Here is a 22,147-nt window from a genome sequence, read left to right on the forward strand (position 1 = left end):
GAAAGTGACGTTCAGTGATTGGATAGTTTTAGAAAGTTGTTACAGTTACGTTGTACTGGAGCTCTATATAAGCAGGCTGACTGAACCCTTCAGTTCTGTTCTGCCCTGTGAATAGACAAGAGCTGTTTGAAGAATCGCTGTGTCATCTGATATGTTACCCACAACTTAACAAAGGCAGAGATCCCATCTTTGCAGGGAAAGCAAGACTTGCTCTGCTTGAAGGAAGAATTCCATTTCTAGAGGAGAGCAGCTCAGTCTCTTCTACTATTTCTAAACAGAGTTTGTTGGGCTCATGACACAAATTCCTGCTTTCTTCCAAAGCTCCCAGGTACCAGGCATGCCACTGTCCACTCTTTGGGCTCTAGAACTCAAAGTTCCCAAAAAGAGATAAACAATTATTTGGTTTGGGCTGGGGTTTGTAGCCAATCCGGTCATGTATCATCTGCTCCCGGCTCTTATGATCAGTGCTGAGTCCCAGTGCACCCTCACTATCATTGGCTCCCACCACATCCCCCTCCTGACTCTCGAGTTCCTTGTGGGCGCTGTCAAACTCCTCGATGTCATCCAGCTTCCGTTCAAGCTGCATCGGTTTCCGCCACAGCATCTTGCAAGCATACCTTTCGCCTGCGGCTCTCGCGCACGTGCACCGGGTCCTGAGTTGAGGGAGCAAGGGCGCCCAGAAGTGGGTCCTCCACCCTCCGCCACCGAAAGCCCCACAGAGCAGTGTCTGGCGCCAGACATTGCTCTGTGGGGCTTTCGGCATGGCGCCTCCTCCTCTGAGGAGACCCAAGGAGACTCCCAAGTTGGTGGAGGGTGGCGGACCTGCTACTGGGTGCCCCTGCTGGGCAGGCGCTGTGGTGCATGTCGCCACTCAACCAAATGGGAAAGATGCCTCTGCTGTCTTTTATTGCTGCTGTATGGAAAAGTACATGAATCTGACCTTTGAAGTGTTTGTAAGTAAACCATTTTTAACTTACCAAACATGTGGTTTCTTTCTCTGCTAAAAGAAGAGGGGAACTTGGAAGCAACTTAGAAGGGCATATTTTAAAGATCTACCTTTAAAATATGGGCAACCAACAGCTTTTTCCATTGAATAATGGTGGGTTTTTATTTTATTATCATGGCAATATGGAAGTAGATTCCTAGATATAATAAATAGGTTTTAAAAAATCTCCCCCTTACCCAGCCAGGCCGGTATTGAATACAACTTCCCCAGCTGTAGAGGATGGATGACCAAAAGAGTAGCCCATCATCTTGGTTCCATCTTCCAGCACTAAGTTGGCTGTCTGTGCCTAGAAAAAAAATATCAATGAAACTCATCATTTATATTTCCTTCTACATAATGCCACCCTAGACCAACAATTTCCAGCCCCAAAATGCCTTTCTTCTACCTTTAAAACGCCCATCATCTGTACATTTATCGGTATGAAAGGCTGTTCCTGTACTTACCCTGGTAATAGGGATAAAGTGATAGGTAAGATTCTCCTACAGTAGACCAAAGATTATTCAGCTAATAGCAGGGCCGGCACAAAACATTTTGGCACCTGAAGTGGTCACCAAATAGGGCCCCCTCCCCACCAGCAAAGAAGGAGTGGGTGAAGAACAAGCAGGGAAGGAAGATGTACATCAGGATCTGCTGCACCAGTGAATCCTGCCACCTGAGGCAATTGCCTCACTAGTGGGCCGGCCCTGGTTAATAATATGTAACCTTCCTGTAGCCAATTATGTGGCCTATTTCACTAGCCAGTGGTCCAGATCATGTACTTCTTTCTCACTCATAACCCCACAGCAGTGAATGCCAGTTTTCCTGTCTTGAACAGTCCTTAACACCAGTTCCAATTCAACAAATATGCAGGGCCCTTCTAGATCAATTTATATGTGGAGAGGTTGGAAGCAGACAGTGGGCAGGGAATAGAGTGGTGATTTTTCTTCTGACTTGTGTGGCATAATTGTAACCTATATGGTTCCTATGGTGCCGGAGATCGTCTATGCAATCCTACACTTCTTTTTTTTAAGTATCCACTGAATATGCTCAGTCTTCACTGGATTGTTAGGAAGGGAGGTTCAGAGTTGTACCTAGGCTCCCTTGTGCCCTTGGCAAGGAGCTGTATCACCCCCTCCCCCTTTCATTGCGCCTTTGAAGCCTGGCCACCACCACCCCCCCCCCCGAGCAGCGGAGTGCATGGACAGCCTTCTAGCAACTCTGAGCCAGAGTGGAGGCATGTTTTTGCAGGGGCGGAGGGCCTGCACCCCTGGCGGGGGCCAACCACACCAAGCCCTAGGTATGTCACTAGGGAGGTTCTCCCTTAATTCTCCCCCAACCTTCTTTACTTCTAAAAAGCTTGGGGTTCCCTAAACACACCAATAGACACCTATTTCTCAGTGGCCCCATTTTGGCAACCATCTTGTCAGCTCTCCTCCACAGCTGAATTCTCTGTTATTATAACCAGTAAAGGACAGTGGAGACTGTCCATTAGAACGAATAGGACACTGCCCCCACGAAGCTCAGTCTGCCCTTAACCAGCTCCTCCTGCCTGCCATCTTGGGTGACGCTGCCTCCTACTGGCTCTGGCTGCATCTTCTGCTAAGCTCCCTGCCCCACCAGTCCCAATTGACACCAGACACCACATATTAATACCAGCATACAATACAACCAGTAAAGGAACTGTATGGATAAATACAGTCAGAAAAGTAAGTGTCCATGCTACCCACTTTCTGGCTTACTGTCAACCCACGGATCAAAAAGAGCCGTGCTGAGAGAAAGTCCTCTAATTTATTCTGCTTTGTGGCAACTTTTAATTGCTGATGAAGTTGTTCTGTTATCACAAGATCCCAAAGAGCTAGGGTTCCACTGTAAGGGGATTTCAGTTCATCTCTCCTACTGATTGTTGCCTTCTGTAAGTTATTTAGCACATTTATATCCTAATTTTTATTCCATGACAGCAGCATACATGGAGCTCCCAGATGGTGTCATATGTAGGCACTGATCAGACCCAAACCAGCTTAGCTTCAGAAAGGTGACTGCCTCATCTGCCTTCAATGCCCTGAGTTGTTGAGTAGACAGAACACAATAAATATTACAGATTAACAGGGTACAAGGGATTGAAGTCCCATTGAATTCAGCGGGACTTATTTCTGAGTAAACATGGCTGCTACGCTCAAGATGTTATAAAGCTGCTTAGTAGTATTTGCAAGCACAAAGTTGAATTATTTGATCTTACTTATTATACTGCCCCAAGGGTCCTGCGTAGCACAGGTAAACAGTACCCTGTATATTTCCAGACCGATAAATATTTTCCTGTGTTTGATTTATCATCATCATTATATAAGAACAGATTTGTTTATGCAGCACTCCTGAAGCAATTATTTTTACTTAACTTGCAAGTGTGGACATTATCACACATCCCTCTTCTGATATGCTGCTCCTTTCTAAAGCAAATAAGGAAAGGAAAGGAAAGGTGGGGGAGTTTTACAAACCATTAGAAAATGCCATTTGGGCTAATCAGTTCCCTGTGTGAAAGATTTCAGTTTGAAATGGAATTAAAAATCCCTTGATCCATCTCCTAAATGCAAATATCCCTTAGAGCCCCCAACTTAAACAAGTCTCTTTTTGCTTTTGGGGTCTTGCTTGCTGAATTGCACACCCTGCTCCAACAGCAATTCTTTACCCCAGAAACTGTAAATAAGCTCTTGGGTATGGACCTAATAAACATACTGCTTTTATTCATGATGTAATACACACCTCTGGATTATAAATATTAAACATATTTACAACCTGCCTTTTGCTTTACTGAAATCATATAAAGCATCACAGATAAACAAGATGAGTTTTTAAAACACCTGATCAAAACCAAGTTGTAGTAGCAGCAGCAGATTTCTCCAGTAATTGGGCTGTGCAGAGACTGTACGATGATATTCACTAGCAACATATACCGTAAGTCTGTGTACCTTCCTGGAGGTCCCATGTACCTAGTCGCATTGTCCTCCCCAACATCTGTGTCCCTGAGATGACCACTATAGTAGTTTGATATCTTCCTTGTTCTTAAGATCATAGAAACCTTTTGGATGTGGAGAAATAGCAGACCATTTATGGTATAGCCTAGGAAACCCAGAGCAGCATTCATGGAGATGAGTTTTCACCCGATTATAATTTTGTGGGGGATGAGGAGACCCCACACACTGTCTTGCAACTAGACTTGTTTGTCTATTCTTGGGTTCCCAAATACAGGCCACTTTCACATACTTCAGGTCAGACATTGTGGCCCTCAGAACAAATAAGAGCACATAGAGGCGCCAACCCACAATCCAATCCAATTATGAAAGGATAACCCCTACAAAAAAAAATGTTTTTAGATTTTATTTTAAAACTAGTAGGTGATACCCAGACTTTAAAAACTCATCACTTTGGTGAGGTTTCAATTTGCACTTGAAATCCATGTATTTTCAATGGCTCTTCCAGCAATCATCATGCCAGAGGAAAACCGCCTCTATGGGGTGCTCCAGGAGGCGTTTCCACTCGTCTTCTCCCTCTCACCAGTGGTGGGGAAAGCAAGATGCCACCTCTCATGCTTCTACTGCCTGAGGTGAGTGCTTCACCCTGCCTCATCAGTGGGCCAGCTCTGTTTGCAAAGGTAACCTTGCGCCCTATCTACAAACAGAGACAGGGAATTCCTATGGCCTGGATGGGGGCTTCTCTATTTCATCACTTGTCCCTTGCATTACACCCTGCTTACAGACATATCCTTTCCCCAAATATAAGAAAGTGTGTACCTTTCCTTTTTTGATCATTCAAAATTCAACCTCTGAAGCAAACATATTCGATTCCAAACACATAATTTGATATTGTTATTTTAATGAAGCATTCCAGCTCCCCTGCATGTTAATCTATTTCCCACAACGTACATTCAAGGGAATAAAAAGTTTTGCAGTGGCTGCATGTTGACATGACTATCCAATGAGAGTGCTTTTGCTCAGCTCTTGTTTCTTTCAGTGGGGCTTCTTGCAGGATACCGTCTGTGCAGGCATGTAGCCCTCCTACATATTCTTTCAAAATAATTCTTCCACTTGGGGTCACTGAAAACTACAAGGATTACTGAGAATGCTGTTTCCATCTGCATTGCCTCTCTGCTTTTAATGAAACAATCTTCTGCCTGCATCCTTCAAATTTATTGAAAGAGCCCCTTTATCGTTGACAGAAATAGTCTTTAAAGCCAGCATTCAATATTTTTCTCTTCCTTTAATTACATTTTTTAGTTTGCTCCTAGGGGTTTTATGGATCTCCAAATCCTTTTCCTTTGCCCAGTTGGGCTGTTTTGTTACAAGCTCCCTGTTTATTGCTTTGCTCATACAGCTCTTTACATCCCTCACCCCTTAAATTCAGGGTCAACGATATCAGCTTTAACAGGCTTCTGCACGTTCCTAAAATGCAGTGAAATTTTACAGCAACTGTCACTTTCCTAAAGAACCCCTGTTGAAATGAATATTGTGCTTTATTAAAAGTACCTCCTTCCCAAGGTATTTGGTAATGCTGGAGAATGGAGAAGGGCCCAGTTTTGTTATAGCACCCTTCAAGATAGAGAACTGAATATCTAGGGCTTAAGGTGGGATTAAAGTGCAGTTATCCATAGTCATCATATTAACAACATACAAAATCAGAAGGGCTGGATCATCTTTAGCAAGGGTAGCCAACAAGGTTCCTTTCAGATATTGGTTGGGCTACAGCTCCCATCATCCTTGACCACTGGCCATGCTGGCTGGGGCTGATAACAGTTGTGATCCAAAACACCTGAAGGGCACCATCTTTGCTACTCTTCAGGGCTAACTCGCTAGCTACTTGCATAGCTGCCAGTGGTTGAATTTGCTGACAAAATGGCTGATGCTTGACGTGAGCTCCTTCCCTTTCTCACAACACAGGTCACAGGCACAATTCTTACTAGGTCTATGACAAAAGCTAACGGGGAAGGTGTCATAGCAGGCTACAATCAATTGATCACACTGAGTTCAGAATAGTGTCTCCCGTGGAAACCTAGCTTTTGATTCAGATCATGAAATGATAAATTCCTGACACAAATACATAGAAGTATCCACTAGCCTAACAAAAATGTCAGCTCCCTCCTCCCCAAATGAGCTGCTACCTTGGCTTAGTGCTCATAAATAGACATGATTTGCGACATTTGATAAACACAATCCATCTCATTTCAACACATGTCAGGGGCACTTATGTTTGGAAAGGCACAAGCCATAGAACCAAAACCATCTCTTTGTTACCACACTACGACAGATGAGTCAACTAATGACCTCCCAAAAAAAGACTGGATTGCTAACAACTTATTGTGTGTTTTTCAGAAAATAAAAAATGTCAGCTAAATTACATTGCAACATGTTGAAACCTGTTGGTCACATCAAATATTTTTATGCTGCTCTTTATTTGTCTCGCTCTTGTAATTTTAGACTCTTTGTTGTTTTTCCTGCAGCAATCTACCCTGCTATCCCTCTGGAAATCATTTCATTTTTTTATGTCTTGTGAGCTGCTCAGATAACATGTTATTGGGTAGCCCATATAAATACAGTAAATAATTATTTTACAAATAACACCATTCTGAGGTTTGCAGGGGACATTCTTTTTGGTACTGACCCTCTCTTCTTTCTGCCAATAAAAATGTAGCTGACTTCCACCCTCTGGTGGTCATAGGAATACAGTATCAGAGCATTGCGTGGACAGGTGGGGTCCCCCAGACCCTAGGCGCCCCCCGTCATGTGGAATAACAACTCAAGACAACGTGCTATGGGATTAAATTGGCCACAACTTTATTATATTTCAGATGTGGGTAGACCTTGGCTCAGGCATTGGGCGTTATCCCTCCCCAGTCCCCAGCTGGGGACCTAGGAAACATCAGGGTTATCCAGTGGGGGGGGGGGGCAGCTCTGGAGAACATATGTTCAAGCAGAGATAGCCGCCCCCATTATGCCGCCGTCACAGGGGACAGCAATGACGACCTCTCGGCGTACGGTCAAAGCCTCCCCTCAGAAACCCCTTTAACGGGGAACCCTGGTATCGCCGCTGCAAAGAGGAAGATAGACTAAAGGATTCTGCCCAAGGCCTGATACTGCCAAAGTTGTGACGTTTTGCTACGGGAAAGGCAAAACCTGCCAATGCAGGGGAATTCCTTTCTGGCCCTTCAATAGTGACCTTGACGTAGCAGCGCCCGCATACCTGTGAAGAAAAGCTAACCTGCAAAATAAGACTTAACTGAGGGTGGGTAGGGTGGGAGAAGCTCTGGAGCCAAGTGAGGATTCCCAGGTAAGATCCTCCCTCTGTTGGGTGGGCAGGTAGTCCCTCCCCTACTTGGCCTGGTCTCCTTGGCAATGCTTCCCCCAAGCAGGATTGGACAACTGACTGAGGTAGGCAGAGACCTCCAGGTATCCCACCTGGGGGAAGGTGAAGCCATGCCTGTGCTAATGGAGCCGCTCTAGATCCAGGGGCTGTGCACATCCACACAAAGGGAGCCCCCCGTTTTATGCGGGGAGCAGTCATTATCTTGAATTTTGATGGGTCTTGTTAAGCAGGAAACATATCTTAGCATTGACATTTTTGTTTGACAGAAGAGAATGCTACCATTTTCTATTATTCAGGTATTATTGCATGAGTTTCTCACAGTCTTGATCCAAAGCAAAATGTAAACAGATAAATGAAAATATACTAATTGGGCTAGACTAATTGCGTACAGTACATCAAGATAAAGCCTAGACTTTCCTCCTTTGTATTGAAACATCTATGTGCAGGAATTATTTATTTATTTTGCATGGAGGTGCGTTTCTGTCATGTGAGCCTCCACTTGTAAACTTAAGTTCAGTTACTATTTGCCCACCTCGCTTGAAAATTAGGCTGGGAAGTATGAAATGTTCTCCAGCAAGGGGATTTTGCTGGAACTAAAACACCACATGGGTTCTAGGAGGCAGGAGGGGCTGAGTTGCCAAGATAGGCCAAGTGAAAAGAGTCAGGGAAGCCAAGACCCAAATCAGCCCATTATAGGAAGACAAGTAGGCCCTCCTGATCTGCATCTATACATCCCATGACTCCCTGGGAACAGTGGTTGGGGACAGAGGGGTGAAAAGCATCATGTGGTGCCATCGTGGGACCATTTCCCATCTCCACCGAAAGTAAAAGAAGGTTGGGGAAGAGAAACACGCTGAGCTTGTGTACATACTCATTTTTACTCCGCATTCAGTGCACTCCTACCGAGGGTTTGGGGAGCAGTGTACACACAACATTAGCCACAAACCATGTCTATCCTGTAGATTCTTAGGAGAAGCTGTGTTTTCTCCCAAGCCAGCTTCAATCCAAAAGAACAACCTGGCTGCATTTTAAGTACGTTTCTCCACTTACCATGTAGCTTGGCCTCAATGGGCAGGAAGTCCAGAGGTTGGAAGGGGGAGGGGCAAAAGAGACTTTAAATCAGCAATGGCCTTTGTAGAAAATCAATAACAATCTTTTATTTGAAAAAATCAGCAACAGCCTGAGATACAGGAACCTAAGGGAAGACAAGGTAGAAAACACATAGGCCTGGAGAAGTAATCTGGGCAAACGCCACAGATTTAACTGTACTGTGTCATTTTCATGGGGGCTGGTGGTCAAGAGGATATCACAGGAAATTCTTAGCACGTGTCATGACCCTGGAGTTCCTGCAATGATGAAGACACAATTTCTGAGGCTGCAGCGTCACAAGCTGAGAGGCGAGACCAGGTTCAGGGCTCTGAACTTGCTACTAGAGATCAGAAGACCAGTGAGCCTGGGGCTGGCTGACATTGCCTACAGAACAGCCTCCTGTAGCACCAGGACCCTCAAAGGTACCCTCCTCTGAGGAACCAAATGTCTCCCACCACACCTCAGTGGTCCAGCACTGCAGGGATTGCACGGGGCATGAGGCTACAGTCTCCATCTTCAGGCAAGAGGGTCGGCCCTTTAAGTTCTCCACAAGGGAGTTGAGTCTGGGAGAGGGAGTTTATGGGCAGAGGATTAAAAGGACACAGTTGGCTTTTGATCTTTGACAAAAGCTCCAGGCTGGAGTTGGCTGTCCCCCTGCTGCTCTCAGCTGGTTTCAGGGTGTTGCTGATAATGCCAAGGTTGCAGGTTTGATCCCGCATGGGACAGCTGTGTATTCCTGCATTGCAGGGGTTGGACTAGATGATCCTCGGGGTCCCTTCCAACTCTACAGTTCTATGATTCTATGAAAGCGCACATTAGTAGCCCTTACTATTCATGAGGCGTGCTTGCAATGACACCTCTCCTTCAGCTCGTATATTTCTTGACATGCTAGCTGGAGAGACACTAAAGCGGATCTGTGAAGTAGATCCAGATGCAGGCTGTGTAGAAGACATGACTACAATTGCAAACGACCTGTCACAACACATTTAGGAACTTGTTACAGTGCTCAGCACTTTTTCTTTCAGCCAGGAAATCATAGCTCAGCTTGATCAGCCTTTGTAATCCTATTCCCACGCAGCTCACAGCCCCCTTGGTGTCACCATCCATCGTTTCTATCTCTTCTGATATTCCAAAAGGTTAGAAAGGAGCAAGGCAGTCTAAATAATAGAAGAGACCATCGTGTATTATGAATATGGACCCAGTGAGGCAAACGCAATTGCAGCAGGCAGTGTTAGAAACTGAGAGTAACTTCTGGCTATACTTTTTGTGGAAGAAAACTGATCATGCAAGCAGCTGACATGTGAGCAGTGCAATGTTAGAACAGCTAGTACGCAAGATTGCCCCCTTCTCTGCTGTGAGCTGGAAAAAAATCACAGTGGAAGTGGAGCCACAATCTTGCGTAAGTTTGCAGCTCCTGTGTTGCACTACTCATATGTAGGTGAAGGATATCCTTCTGTCCTATTTCCACAAGTGTGTGTAAAGGTAAAGGTAAAGGGACCCCTGACAGTTAAATCGAGTTGCGAACGACTCTGGGGTTGCGGCGCTCATCTCACTTTACTGGCCGAGGGAGCCGCCGTTTGTCCGCAGACAGTTTTTCCGTGTCATGTGGCCAGCATGACTGAGCCGCTTCTGGCACAATGGAACACCAACACCAGAGCAGAGCATGGAAATACTATTTACCTTCCCGCCAGAGCGGAACCTATTAATCTACTTGCACTTTTTTTGGTGTGCTTTCAAACTGCTAGGTTCGCAGGAGCTGGGACCGAGCAACAGGCATGTAGAGAGGAAGGGCAAAGAGGTGCCCTGCTTCTGATCTATTTCCCTTCACCAGTATTTTTTAAATGTGCAATACATGGTGTGCATAAATGCATTCCAGCAGGACTGGGTCTCTATTCTCTGTCTGATCTATTCCCACATCTCCTGGTGGGGTGAGGCCCTGCCTGACTCCAGCTGTAAAGACGGTTCCTGTTGTTTAAAGTGCCTAGAGATCATCGAGGTGGGGTGTTTTTAAGGAATTGTTGATGGTGTCAAGATTTAGTTTCAGGGATGCACTATTTTTGCTGTTACCTGCATTATTTTCTTTCTTATTTTTCACTGTTGGGACTTAATTTTGAATCATCAGTGGATTGTTTAATATTCTACATTTATTAATATTAAATGTTTTCATCAGCCTGTTGTTTATGTAACTATTTAAATTCTGTTATGCCTTCTAATTACTGATAGTGAATTAGGTTGTCTTATGTAAACTTTAGATGCTGTTGCCACTTTGACCATGGTTTACCATGGAAAAGCAGCACATATGTAATGATGATAGAAGAGTGTTTAGCACAGGTGTATATGAGACCATATGTTCAAGTACATGTGTGTTTGTGTGTGTGTTGTTCATGGTCAGTGGACAGGGGAAGTTACAGTTCCATTCATTGGCATCCTCCCTATCACTGCAAATTACCACATTCCAACTTGTCCCCACTCATTACCCACAGTTAACTAATGGTGTTGGTTGTTGCTTTATACTAAGAGGATAGGAAAAACAGAAGACACGCCAGTTCTATGTTCATACAGCAGCAGATAGCAGGAACAGCCAACAGAGGCTAACCGCAAAATAACACAAAGACCCGAGGAATAAGCAGCCATGGAAAGTCTGCACACTTTCCCTCAATCCCTAAAACCAAGCCACTTGCCCTTCCTCTGAATTCAGTCTGTACTAGATAAATAAATCTGGGAAGCACCCTTATATCAACACCTCCGCAACAACTCTTACGCCTGGCCCCTGGTTCCTGATGTACATCTTCCTCCAATAATGGGGATTTTAAAAAGAAAATATGTGAAGATTCATCTTTCTCCCAGGCTTTCATGACTATATGATTGATGGTCTCTGCATATGATTTCATAGGCTAATTGCTTATATAGCCCACCCTATTTGTTTTAAACTATTTTTAATATTGCATCTTTTAATTGCTACCAGCACACTGGGACCATTAGTTTTGGGAAGTTCAAGCCCTTCACCAATTCAGATTGAAGATGGCTGAATCATATGCCGTCATATAAGGTACCGGTAAGTGCACAGAAAGGAAGCAGTATGCAAGGAGGATGGCTTGGCCACTGCCCAGTAGACTTTGGATGCTGGAACCATCTGTGCTGTCCCTTTAACTCTGCTTTGGCTGGTTTAATCAAACAGGATTAAAGTCCTCCTAAATGCTGTGCTATGCTTATGCATTTAGGTAGCCAACTGCTATACTGGTTGTGATGATTCAAAAAATGGTTTTGAGGTATCTTTGTAAGTATATTACAAAGTATATTATATTTTTAGCACATTCTAAATCACCCTGTGGTCTCTAGTTATTTTTTAATAAATGAAATTAAAAAATAATAAATAGTGCAACCAGAGAAACACAGAGCCTATAGAAGCAGGCATTCTTCCATGCGCCAATTGATGGCACAGTGTGTAAATGCATCACAAAAGTTACTGCTGAAGACCTGTGTGTGAAAAAGGAATTGCTACCCCTGATGTCCAGTATTCCTGTATTGTTCTTAAGAAGTGGCTTCAGATTAAACAAGCGGGTATTTTTGTGCTTCTGTAGCAACAGCCTGCTAGTTCACCCAAAGACTTCCCAGGGTTATTTGGAGACCTCTGCATATTTAACAAGGTTTGTGAACCTTCACAGTCCTGCATAATTTATCCTATAAATCAGGGTACACACAAGAAATATCTGCTATGTCAACAATTTTGCAGTCAACAGGCTCTAATAAATTGGAACTTGGAACCCTACTTTTGCTCAAAGATTTGTTTGGACATACACAAGGTTATCTGGTCAGTTATTTCTTAGCATGTTAGTTACAGACTCAGGTAAAGAGAGAGAGAGAATTAATCAATTAGATGATGTGAAGTTGTAATTACCTTCATACTCAGTGATCGGATACCAATTCTTGAAAAATATCGGCTATGCTGAGCATTCCTATGGAAAACACCAAATCCCCCTCTCACCATTTTCACCATTTTGCAAGTTGTCAAAATTCTTGTCATCTTGGGGAAAGTGGCAAAATAAAAATGATCTTCTTAAGGTGGATAGAGACTACCCACCATGTATATGGAGGCAAAGTTTTATGGGCGGTTGGTCTATTGACTCAGCTGGCAGCTTTTGCTTTGCATTTTCATTCATTCTTCCATTAAAAGGTTTCAGCTTGACTCCACCCTCTCTGCTCCTCCTTAGAGGAGTGTCTGACACAGTTCTTGGAGAGATAAAAGGGTATCCTGAAGATGCGTCCTAGGCCAAGCAGAAGCAACACTCCTGCTGGAAAGCACCAGGGAACTGCAAGGGACTATCTGTCCCGCTGCTTTGGATTAGGCTAGCTGTGTAAATTTGTGAAATCAGAAGACAAGGAAGTTCCACTTAATGTTAGTCATGCTGATTAGAGACAATTTACAACTGGCACTTACTACAGACTGTAGATTATGTTAGATAGAAAACATTTTGCTATATTGGCTAGTTCCAAAGAGTCTGTCTGGCTACAGCATTACATAGCAAGGTCTACTTTTTCTTTTATTGTTTTACTAGAGTCCACATCCTTCAACAATGTGTGTTAAGTCAGCAAAGTAAGAGTGCATAGACAGAATCGTTAAGGCAGAGCTCATTTGTGTCTTGAGCATGCATTCTTTGGCTAAGAGAATTAAAATTGTATTGCTGGTGTATACCAAGAAGAACCTTTTCCAACATTTTTGCAAAGATCCCAGCTGCCCAATACATCATCTTGTGGAAGCTGACCAGTTGTCCACTGGTGGACCACAGTCTACTTTCTGCATACCTTTGTTCTGCTGTGATGAAGAAACAGAACCACATGGGTTCCCATTAAATTCTGTGGGACAATGTATACAACCTGCAATCTGGTACACAGCTGAATATACAAAAACTATGAAGATGCCCTATACCAAGTTAGACCATTAGTTCATCTAAGCCTCAGTACTGTCTACACTAACTGGCAGCGGCTCTGCAAGGTTTCTCCCAGCCCTACCTGGAGATGGCAAGGATTCAACCTGGAACCTTGGCATGCAAAGCAGATGCTCTACCACTGAACTATGGCCCTTCCCCATTGCCTCATTCCACAATCTGAGATCACCAATACCAACAGTTTCCCTAAGTGCATTCCTGTACCTTCTCAAACCTAGGTAGATATTTCTCTAGGTAAATATGCTTTTATTGGGCACATCAAATAAATCTGTGCAAATATACCAATTTTATATTATATTGGTATATCTGGATCCAGAGATAGACAAGCAGAACTCCACGCAGCGGGCCTTTTCTGCACCACCCTGAATATATTCCCTTGTGCTCCCCCCAAAAGCCTCTCTTTAGGGTTGAGGAATCCTCTGGTTTTCCCCTCCTGCAAGTCATTTGTAAATAAAAGTCATTAGAAATAAAGAGCACAGCAATGCAAAAGTGAAAACATCCTCACAAATAAAAGGTCATCACACAAACACACCCAATATAATCAAGAGTACAAGCATCCGCAGCCCAAACACTTTGGCAGCTTCTGCATACAGTTAATATGGAGCCAGTCATAGATCTGATAATGTTCTTATTTGAATTTGCCAATAAATAGGTAGGAATTTCAAAGATTGACCAAGGAGATCTCCTCTTAAGAAACTAATAGCTTCTTCAGAAATTGAGTATTTGAGGGGGAAAAGCTGTATCTTCAACAACACACTCCGGTCCACTCAGAATTGGGAGGCAAAAGAGATACATATTCCTACACTGCCCATCAATTGCAGAGAGCAATGGCACGCATTGCATTTTGAGCAACATCAACACTTTCCTAACAGTGAAATTAAATAAGTCCACTTGACAGACCTCAAGCTCATGTTTTTTTCACATACAAGAAAGGGGGAAATATGTATTATAATAACAGCTAACATGTTATTGGAACTGGAACTGAGTTAGACTTCAACTTCCATCCACTCCAACTAGCGTGGCCTTGGGGCAGGAATGATGGGAGTTGTGGCCTACAACTTCTGGAGGCAACATATTGGTACATCAGAATTCCTACAAGTGGAGCAAGGAGAGTCATACTTAGGGGCAAGACCAGATCGCTAACCCAGTGAGTAGCATAGCAACCACAACGGGTGCACCATGGCTCTCCTTCCTATTCTGCAACTCCAGAATTGTGGAGAAGGGGGCAATATATTTTCAAAGCTCTCTCCCCCCACCCCCTTTTTTAAATTTAAGGACTTCTGCACTTGCTTCCCAGCCTCCCCCTTTGTGCTTCAGTCTAGAAACATCTGCTTCAGAACTCCCCCCCACCTTCTCCCCACTGACAAATAAAAAAATAAAGAATAAAATGGAAGGGGTACCAAAAACAGGCCAATTGAGAACTGGGTGTGTTCATTGGACATGGAACACTGGCTGGGGTGGGGGACAAGGAACAGCGACATAGTGTGGGTTGCCAACACCCGGCGCAGGAAAGCCACTGACACCGCGAGTGACACACACACCCTGAATCAAGATTTGTAGGCACTAAAAAAACTTTAGATTGTTCCAGGGCACAGTATGAATTCCATTAAAAACAACAACATGGGGGGACCTCCAGAAACAGCCCCAAAAGAAATCAATGACACAGAATGTTGAACAAGTAAGGCGGCAGAACAGAACTGGGGGTGGGGTTGAGGCATAGCTGTCAACGTTTCCCTTTTTTTAAGGGAAATTCCCTTATTCCAAATAGGATTCCTCGCAAGAAAAGGGGAAAGTTGACAGCTATGGGTGGAGGTATGGAATCAAAATCATCTAACCTCTTAGCGACATTTGTGCCAGCAAATCAGGATGAAAGCTCAATAAACCGGTTGTATGGAAGTGACTAAAGAGGGGACAAAATCCAACCAAATTCACGCAAACAGTTTAGAAGTTTAAGTGGAGAGCATATATGCATATAACAGTAGTAGAATGAAACACTGATATTGCAAGCAGTATACAATATGCATGATACAAGGAATATTAGTGTAATTTTCATACAGGAGATGTGGGAATAGTAGATATGTTCCTCTAAAACATTAATTAAAAGGTCACTCACGAAATACCATATTCTTATGTAACATAAATTTAAATCAGAAGGCATATTTTCTGGTCTAGTAACAAGAAAAATGACTCTCATAAATATTCTGGTACTAAAATGACATGCTAGTTAGAGCTACTGTGGATCAGTAATAACGTTCATGAATTGGTGCTTCTGGTTTCTTGTTTTGACCCCCCCCCCAAGTCTTCTCTGAATTTTTTTTTTTAATTGGGCCACTATTCTCTTTTAAACATATGATGATGCTAATGCATTTTACATTCATGTGACAATTAGTGATCTGCTCCAGTTTTAGTCTACACTTATAAATAATGGTGTACATTGAAAGAAAATCTCATGCAAGAGAATCACTTGAAGTAGGAGAAAAATCTCTTTGTTGCTCTTGGGTCCTGCAGATTTTGGGAACTTCCATTTAGCACCATTTTCTCCCATTTTTGGCAATGAAGAAGAAGAAGAAGAAGAGGAGGAGGAGTTTGGATTTGATATCCCGCTTTATCACTACCCGAAGGAGTCTCAAAGCAGCTCACATTCTCCTTTCCCTTCTTCCCCCACAACAAACACTCTGTGAGGTGAGGGAGGCTGGAGAGACTTCAGAGAAGTGTGACTGGCCCAAGTTCACCCAGCAGCTGCATGTGGAGGAGCGGAGACGCGAACCCAGTTCCCCAGATTACAAATCTAACGCTCTTAACCACTGCACCACACTGGCTCTCCAGTGTAGCCATGCCGCCTTTTAAAAGAAACTATATAGGAAATAAAATTGTATTATTATTAACAATACATAACAAATAAATGTACCTTTGAGAATGTGCAGACTTTACAACTGCAGGTGTATTTCCACTCAGAAAGAAGGTGTAGGACTCCCAGTGAAGATGGGAAAAGCTCCAATTAGCCCTCCTGTTTCTATTTTTTAAAAGTTAAGCACTCTTTGAGTGGGGATAAAGCATTCTGCACATGCTCAGGGGTACATTTGTTGAGTATATGATGTTACCTCATATACAGTTTATTTAAAGAAGGGTTAGGGCCAAAGATGAAGGAGTGTTGCTAAACAGAGAGAGCCAAGGAAGGAGGGTGTGTCTATCAGAACACCTTCCCTCACAATGTTATGAGAGCAAAATCCCAAACTTGTTCTGAAAGCTTACAGCTGAATATAGTATTCCTATGCCACCACCAAAGACTTCAGCTCTACTATCCTCTGCTAACAAATATTAAATAAATATAGTATGGGCACTGGGTGTACTCAGAGCTCCTATTCTCCCCCTCTCTGCACCTATATTCTTCTTTTTCGTTCACTTCACCCACTTTAAGAAGAAAAACTTTGTTGTAGGGATTAGCCTGATGATCCCACCGTTTTGCACATGGGGTTGATTTTGCTGTGTGAACATGTAATTTACACATGCTAAGAAACTTCAGCAACTTTCAGCTTCTTAGCATGTGTAAACACAGAGGAAAGCTCTACATTTAAGATTTAGCTTATTGCTACTTGTAGATGAATTTGAAATCACAGACCACCTAGCTGGAACCATCACAGTTGTGTTTGTGGCTGTGTTTCTTCCCCAAGTTAGCAAAATCTGTTTTCAAATATGACCAGGGTGTTTGTTTGCAGTGCTTTTGGTATTAGGGGCCTAAGCCAATTGCTCCTCCATGCACATGAGACCTGTGGTCTTTCCAAACGCAAGCGAGATAAGACTCTTTTCTTATCTTCATCATAAGAGAAGGAACCAAGGTCCCAGAAATAGGTCAAACTCCATTGCCAATAGGATTAGCAGAGTCAGATGACACAGACGATACATGAAATACCTTCCTAATATTCAAAGAACACTTAAGTAGGTAAGGATTTCAAAATGGCTTAACAACCCCCAAACTTCATCTTCCTTCAAGAACAGCCATAGCAGAGAACTGGAGCAAGCGAGCGTCCAGTGTGGTCAAACTGGCACATTGAGTCTGTGGGTTGCGTGAATGAACATTCAATGAAATACTTGAGTGATTGTTTCTGTGTGGTGATCTTTGAAAGTCTATAGCAAACCACACATAGGAAGGCACCTCACAAGGCTGCCAAAACTTTGTTAGCTCAACCATTTATTATTCTCAGCCTTATGGCTTGGTATATAACTGAGCTTCAAAATCTATCTAGTTCAACGGCCTGAAATAAAACCATGCCCAATTGCCCCTGGCAAATATATTCTCCAACATAGGCTACCAACTACAATGGCACCCACAATTATTTATTTCATTTATATACTATTTGATGGTAATAAAACCTCAAAGCAGTTACCATATTGAATGCATGTGACATGTAAGACAGTCAACAATTGCTGTCTCCATTCAGATGGGCAGGGTACAATTAATAATTTTTTATTTAAAAACATAACAGGAATTTTAAACATGAGCAGCAATAATGTATGTTTCCTGCAATCTGGGAAGCTATTGGTAAAATATACTTAAGCAAACAGATCGTAATCTATTTTTCACAGAAAGCCAGCAGAATCAGCAGCTATCTCATCCTGGTAAAATTTCTTACTAGTCATAGATATGGTGACAAGTGATAAGGCTCCTCCTTTGCCCCAACACTCTCACATCAGATCCTTTGCCATTCATTGTAGCAGAACGTTAACCTTTAATTCCCTTGCTCCAACTATATATCTTTCCCAGCAGCCCATTGAAGCCTTTCTTCCAAGTGGAAACTCATTTATACATAAATAGACAATCACAATAATGACAATTTGTGATTATAGCACTGATTAATTTAAAACAAAGTGCATTCTGCTTTAATAGTTTGCATGACCTTTTTCTCCTGATACTGGCTTATCTTGGAAGCAAGGACTTTGCTCAAATAAGAAACTGGGAGATTGGGAGGCATTCCGTATGCAGCATTTAAAAGGAGAGAGATGTCTGCCCTGAAGCTACGCATTCCTTTTACGCTTTAAGAATAATGTGTCCTTCCACATCCTGTTCAAGGTCTATTTTATTTCCTTTTCTTAAGTCTGGAAGGCTGTAATAAGGGATCTCCTTGGCTTGTTTGCTGTAGCATGCAGAAACAATATAATCCTGTCCTTGACTAGACTTTAAATAAATGAGTATTTACCTATATTGGAGGCCCAGCCATGAATAGTTTATTCATATCAGCCAGTATTTCTCCTAAGAAGCCTAGCTGGGAGAACAAGTTCAAGAAACCGACTACTGTCCTTCGTACATGGCAAGCAATTTTCCTGCAATGGCTTTCTATTCCTTGGATAAGGACAGACCAAAGGAGAAAAGCAGGCTTTCTGGATGTCCCTAAACCATGGGTAGGCAAACTAAGGCCCGGGGGCCGGATCCGGCCCAATCGCCTTCTCAATCTGGCCCACGGACAGTCCAGGAATCAGCGTGTTTTTACATGAGTAGAATGTGTGCTTTTATTTAAAATGCACCTCTGGGTTGTTTGTGGGGCATATATTTTTTTTCAAAATATAGTCCAGCCCCCCACAAGGTCTGAGGGACAGTGGACCAGCCCCCTGCCGGAAAAAATTGCTGACCCCTGCAAACCGCACCGGTGAAAATGTTTAGGAAACCTCTGAAATAAAGAATATAAAAAAGATGTGTTAAAGGATCAGTAAAAGGATATCTATATAACTTTTAAGCAAGATCACACACAGAATACTGTTATCAGTTGAGGTGGGGGCTAAACCCTGGAAATTAATAAATGATAGGATTTTGATTACTTGGAGTACTGAAGGGAAGATTGGAGGCCAGTGGGAAAGTACAGACTAAGCTTTCTGTCCAAGCCAGGGTCTCACCTGGGATAGAGGCATTAACATTATAAAAGGAGTTTGTGGCCCATCAGAGAGCCTGGACCTGGCAGACAGAGGTTGCCATTGTGATGGGATGTGGATTCGAACATCCACACAGGAAAAGAGAGTCTTTAGAGCAAGGTGTACTGGGAAGAAGGCGAAAAAGAAGGAGGAGGAGAAAAAGAAGGGAGACTGGGATCCATTTTGGGCAGGCTGGCTGAAAGCTGGCTGCCGTTTTAAATTCTAAAATAGAGAAAACAAGCATCTGTGACTGTATAAAATAGAACATTCACAAGCAGAAAAAAGGTGATGGGAAACTGGTAATAAACACACACACACAATGCCTTGATAAACAACATCAAAAATACTCTGAGCATGTACAGTTCCACATTTTAAAAACTGTCTTTACCCATCATTACTTTTCCTCACTTACTGCCTTGTGGCCACTCGGCCTACCTCACTTGGCTGATGTGAAGAAGTAGGAGTCCTTAACATGACTGAAAAGGCAGACTTAGTGCTTGTATTGTAAGCGTCAAATTTTATTTCCTTCAATCAGAGTAACATCTATGTTCTATAAACGGATATGTTTTCCGCCACTCCAATTAGCACAGCTTCAAGGCTAAGCCTCAATGGACCAGCCTGCAGTGCTCAATGGGAAATTTCCTGAATGGTGACATAGTAAAAATGGCAGTTCCAACTCAGACACCAATAACTTTCTCACCATAGAGTTGGTTGCCCACCACTGTGCCATTTACTAATGCTTCTCTCCTCACAAAATGATGGGCTGCAGGTGGTTGCTCTCCAAGTGTTAAGGCTTAGAACAGCCCACCACAGGGTAATTTCCCACATGTCTGAGGGAAGGAGCATTTTGTGGGTTGAATATCTCCCCTCCCCATTGTCTATGCATCAAGACTGTTCAATTATCACCTCACCCAAAGCTTCATTCCTTTTGCCCCAGAAGAGGCAAAAATTACAACATTTTGTTTGCTTTCTTTGGTTGCCCCAGAAAAAGCTGATAACAAGCTGCAGCTGAGGTTCAGTGTGCATACATCCAGCTTGTTGGTTTAACTTACACATAAATACACAGTAGGCAAAGATGTGCCTCGGGGCATGGACAATTGTTTAAATTGGACAGCAAATTCCTGCTGCATACATTCCATTACACTGCTGTTTACCAAGAAAGGAGGTGAATTTTCATCGGCCAGTAAAACATTCTCAGGGGGGAAATGTAACAAATCTACTAACTCAGCCAAATGGCTGCTCCGATTTTTAGCCTGAGAAATTTATCTTTGTCCTCTCTCTGAGGAGCTTTAACACAGTACGTGAAGCAACCTTGTGTGTGAGGATGTATTCATGTGACTATCATATCCTTCTTCAAAACATTTACTAGGTCTTTTAAAGGCATGGAGCTACAGCGCCCTCCATTGTCAGGACTTCAAAAATCTGCATATATGGAAGTAGATTAATAGTCTGACTTGGATCCTGGCATGAAGAAGTGCATATATATATATATTTGAGACTCCCTTGCTTTTGCAGGAAAATAGCATAGAGTTTAAATGGCTTCTCAAGGAGTTTAAAACCTACCCATCTTTGAGAAATATCCCTCACAGCAGAGGGTAGCAAGCAAGGACTTGCCCTGGTACCATAGGGGGCTACGCATGTATTAATTTCAGGGCTGGCCCAATGCATTTCGGCACCTGAGGAGAACCATATAATGGCACTACCACCCTTGGCCAGGAAAGAAGGGGCGAGAGAATATCTATATCAGGAATAAGGGAGCAAGAGTGGAAAGAGACCAGCAGCGCCTCCTATTCACCAAGAGGCTGCTGCAGAGGCAGCATGGTGGGGGCCGCTGAGGTGGCAGCAGATCCGGCCTCCAAGGCGCATGCGGCAGCTGTTACTGACACCACGGCAGCGGAGGCAGCAGCAGGTGAAACGTTCCTTGAAGGCCGGATCTGCCACCCCTGTGGACTCTGCTGCCTGGGGCAGTCACCTCATGGGTGGGCCAGCCCTGGGGAACTGTACTGACTGAAAGGAAATGCACATTTTGCTGAGCTACTGGGCAGCATACGGCTGAGGAGCCGATCCTGAGGCACCTTAGGTCTGAACAACATTCACCAAACACCACCTTGCGGAGACAATCATACGATACCACGGCTGCAGCATTTCCTGCTGGTCAAGTACAAAAATTATTAGAGGAAACATGTGAAACTGCTGTATTTTAAGCACAGAAATCATTGAGCTTATGTATTGCTTTTAGGGAAGCTTGAGGGGAAAAGGAAACCCCAAATCAATAAATAGCAGTCAACTAACAGTGATACTGATGTAGAATATAATGTATCTATTTTCATCTGAGGAATGTAGGAGGGTAGGTCATGCACTGGACTTAGCTCTCAGTTTTGAAACTTCCTTGTGAGTTTACTTGTTTGTAGCAAAGGTAAGTAGGAAGGCATTGTCCTTTCTCACCTGCACCATATATTTTATCCAGAGGCTATTGGGACAACTCTCTGTTTGCTAATAGCATTAGTTACAAACATTGGCATAATTTTAAATTGTGATTGTTGTCTTTTTAAGATAAAACAGTTTGAAAGCTGTGTTGGTCTTTTTACTGACGGAATATATAGAGATATCTTTGTATAGGAAATAATAGATGTTCTTGATTGCTTAGGAAATTACACATCATTGTAAAGTAGCTGGACACCAAAAATAATACTTATGACTCATTTTTAGTTTGTCAATAACTCTTCTGGAGCTATTTTTCAGACTGTAAAATAGTAATCCACTTTTGTTTATTAGTATTTTGCTATCATATCCGCACAATATTTGACTTTATCTGTTCTGAACTTTCTATTTTAAATGGTTCACTGGGGTTCTTCAGCTTTTATTTTTCTTGTGT

At 43.0% G+C, this 22,147-nt stretch overlaps 1 protein-coding gene and 1 pseudogene across 4 annotated transcripts in view; both read right to left on the minus strand.

Moving 5' to 3' along the window:
* Positions 1-22,147, minus strand: part of CPS1 (carbamoyl-phosphate synthase 1) — a 195,529-nt gene that overhangs the window by 165,900 nt on the left and 7,482 nt on the right. For 2 of the 3 annotated variants that reach the window (XM_083703940.1, XM_083703939.1), the window contains one exon: positions 1,183-1,292. In XM_083703940.1, coding sequence (XP_083560066.1) covers positions 1,183-1,253 — 71 coding nt within the window. In that variant the 5' untranslated portion in view covers positions 1,254-1,292. Of the gene's footprint in view, positions 1-1,182; positions 1,293-12,323; positions 12,590-22,147 lie in introns of those variants that run through there. The other variant, XM_083703938.1, reaches the window with a different exon arrangement.
* Positions 212-672, minus strand: LOC310837506 (anaphase-promoting complex subunit CDC26 pseudogene; annotated as a pseudogene). Its single transcript has one exon. The product of its transcript is annotated as an anaphase-promoting complex subunit CDC26 pseudogene (transcript).

Source organism: Podarcis gaigeae (genome assembly GCF_964106915.1).
Source record: "Podarcis gaigeae genome assembly, chromosome: 1".
Classification (NCBI taxonomy): domain Eukaryota; kingdom Metazoa; phylum Chordata; class Lepidosauria; order Squamata; family Lacertidae; genus Podarcis; species Podarcis gaigeae.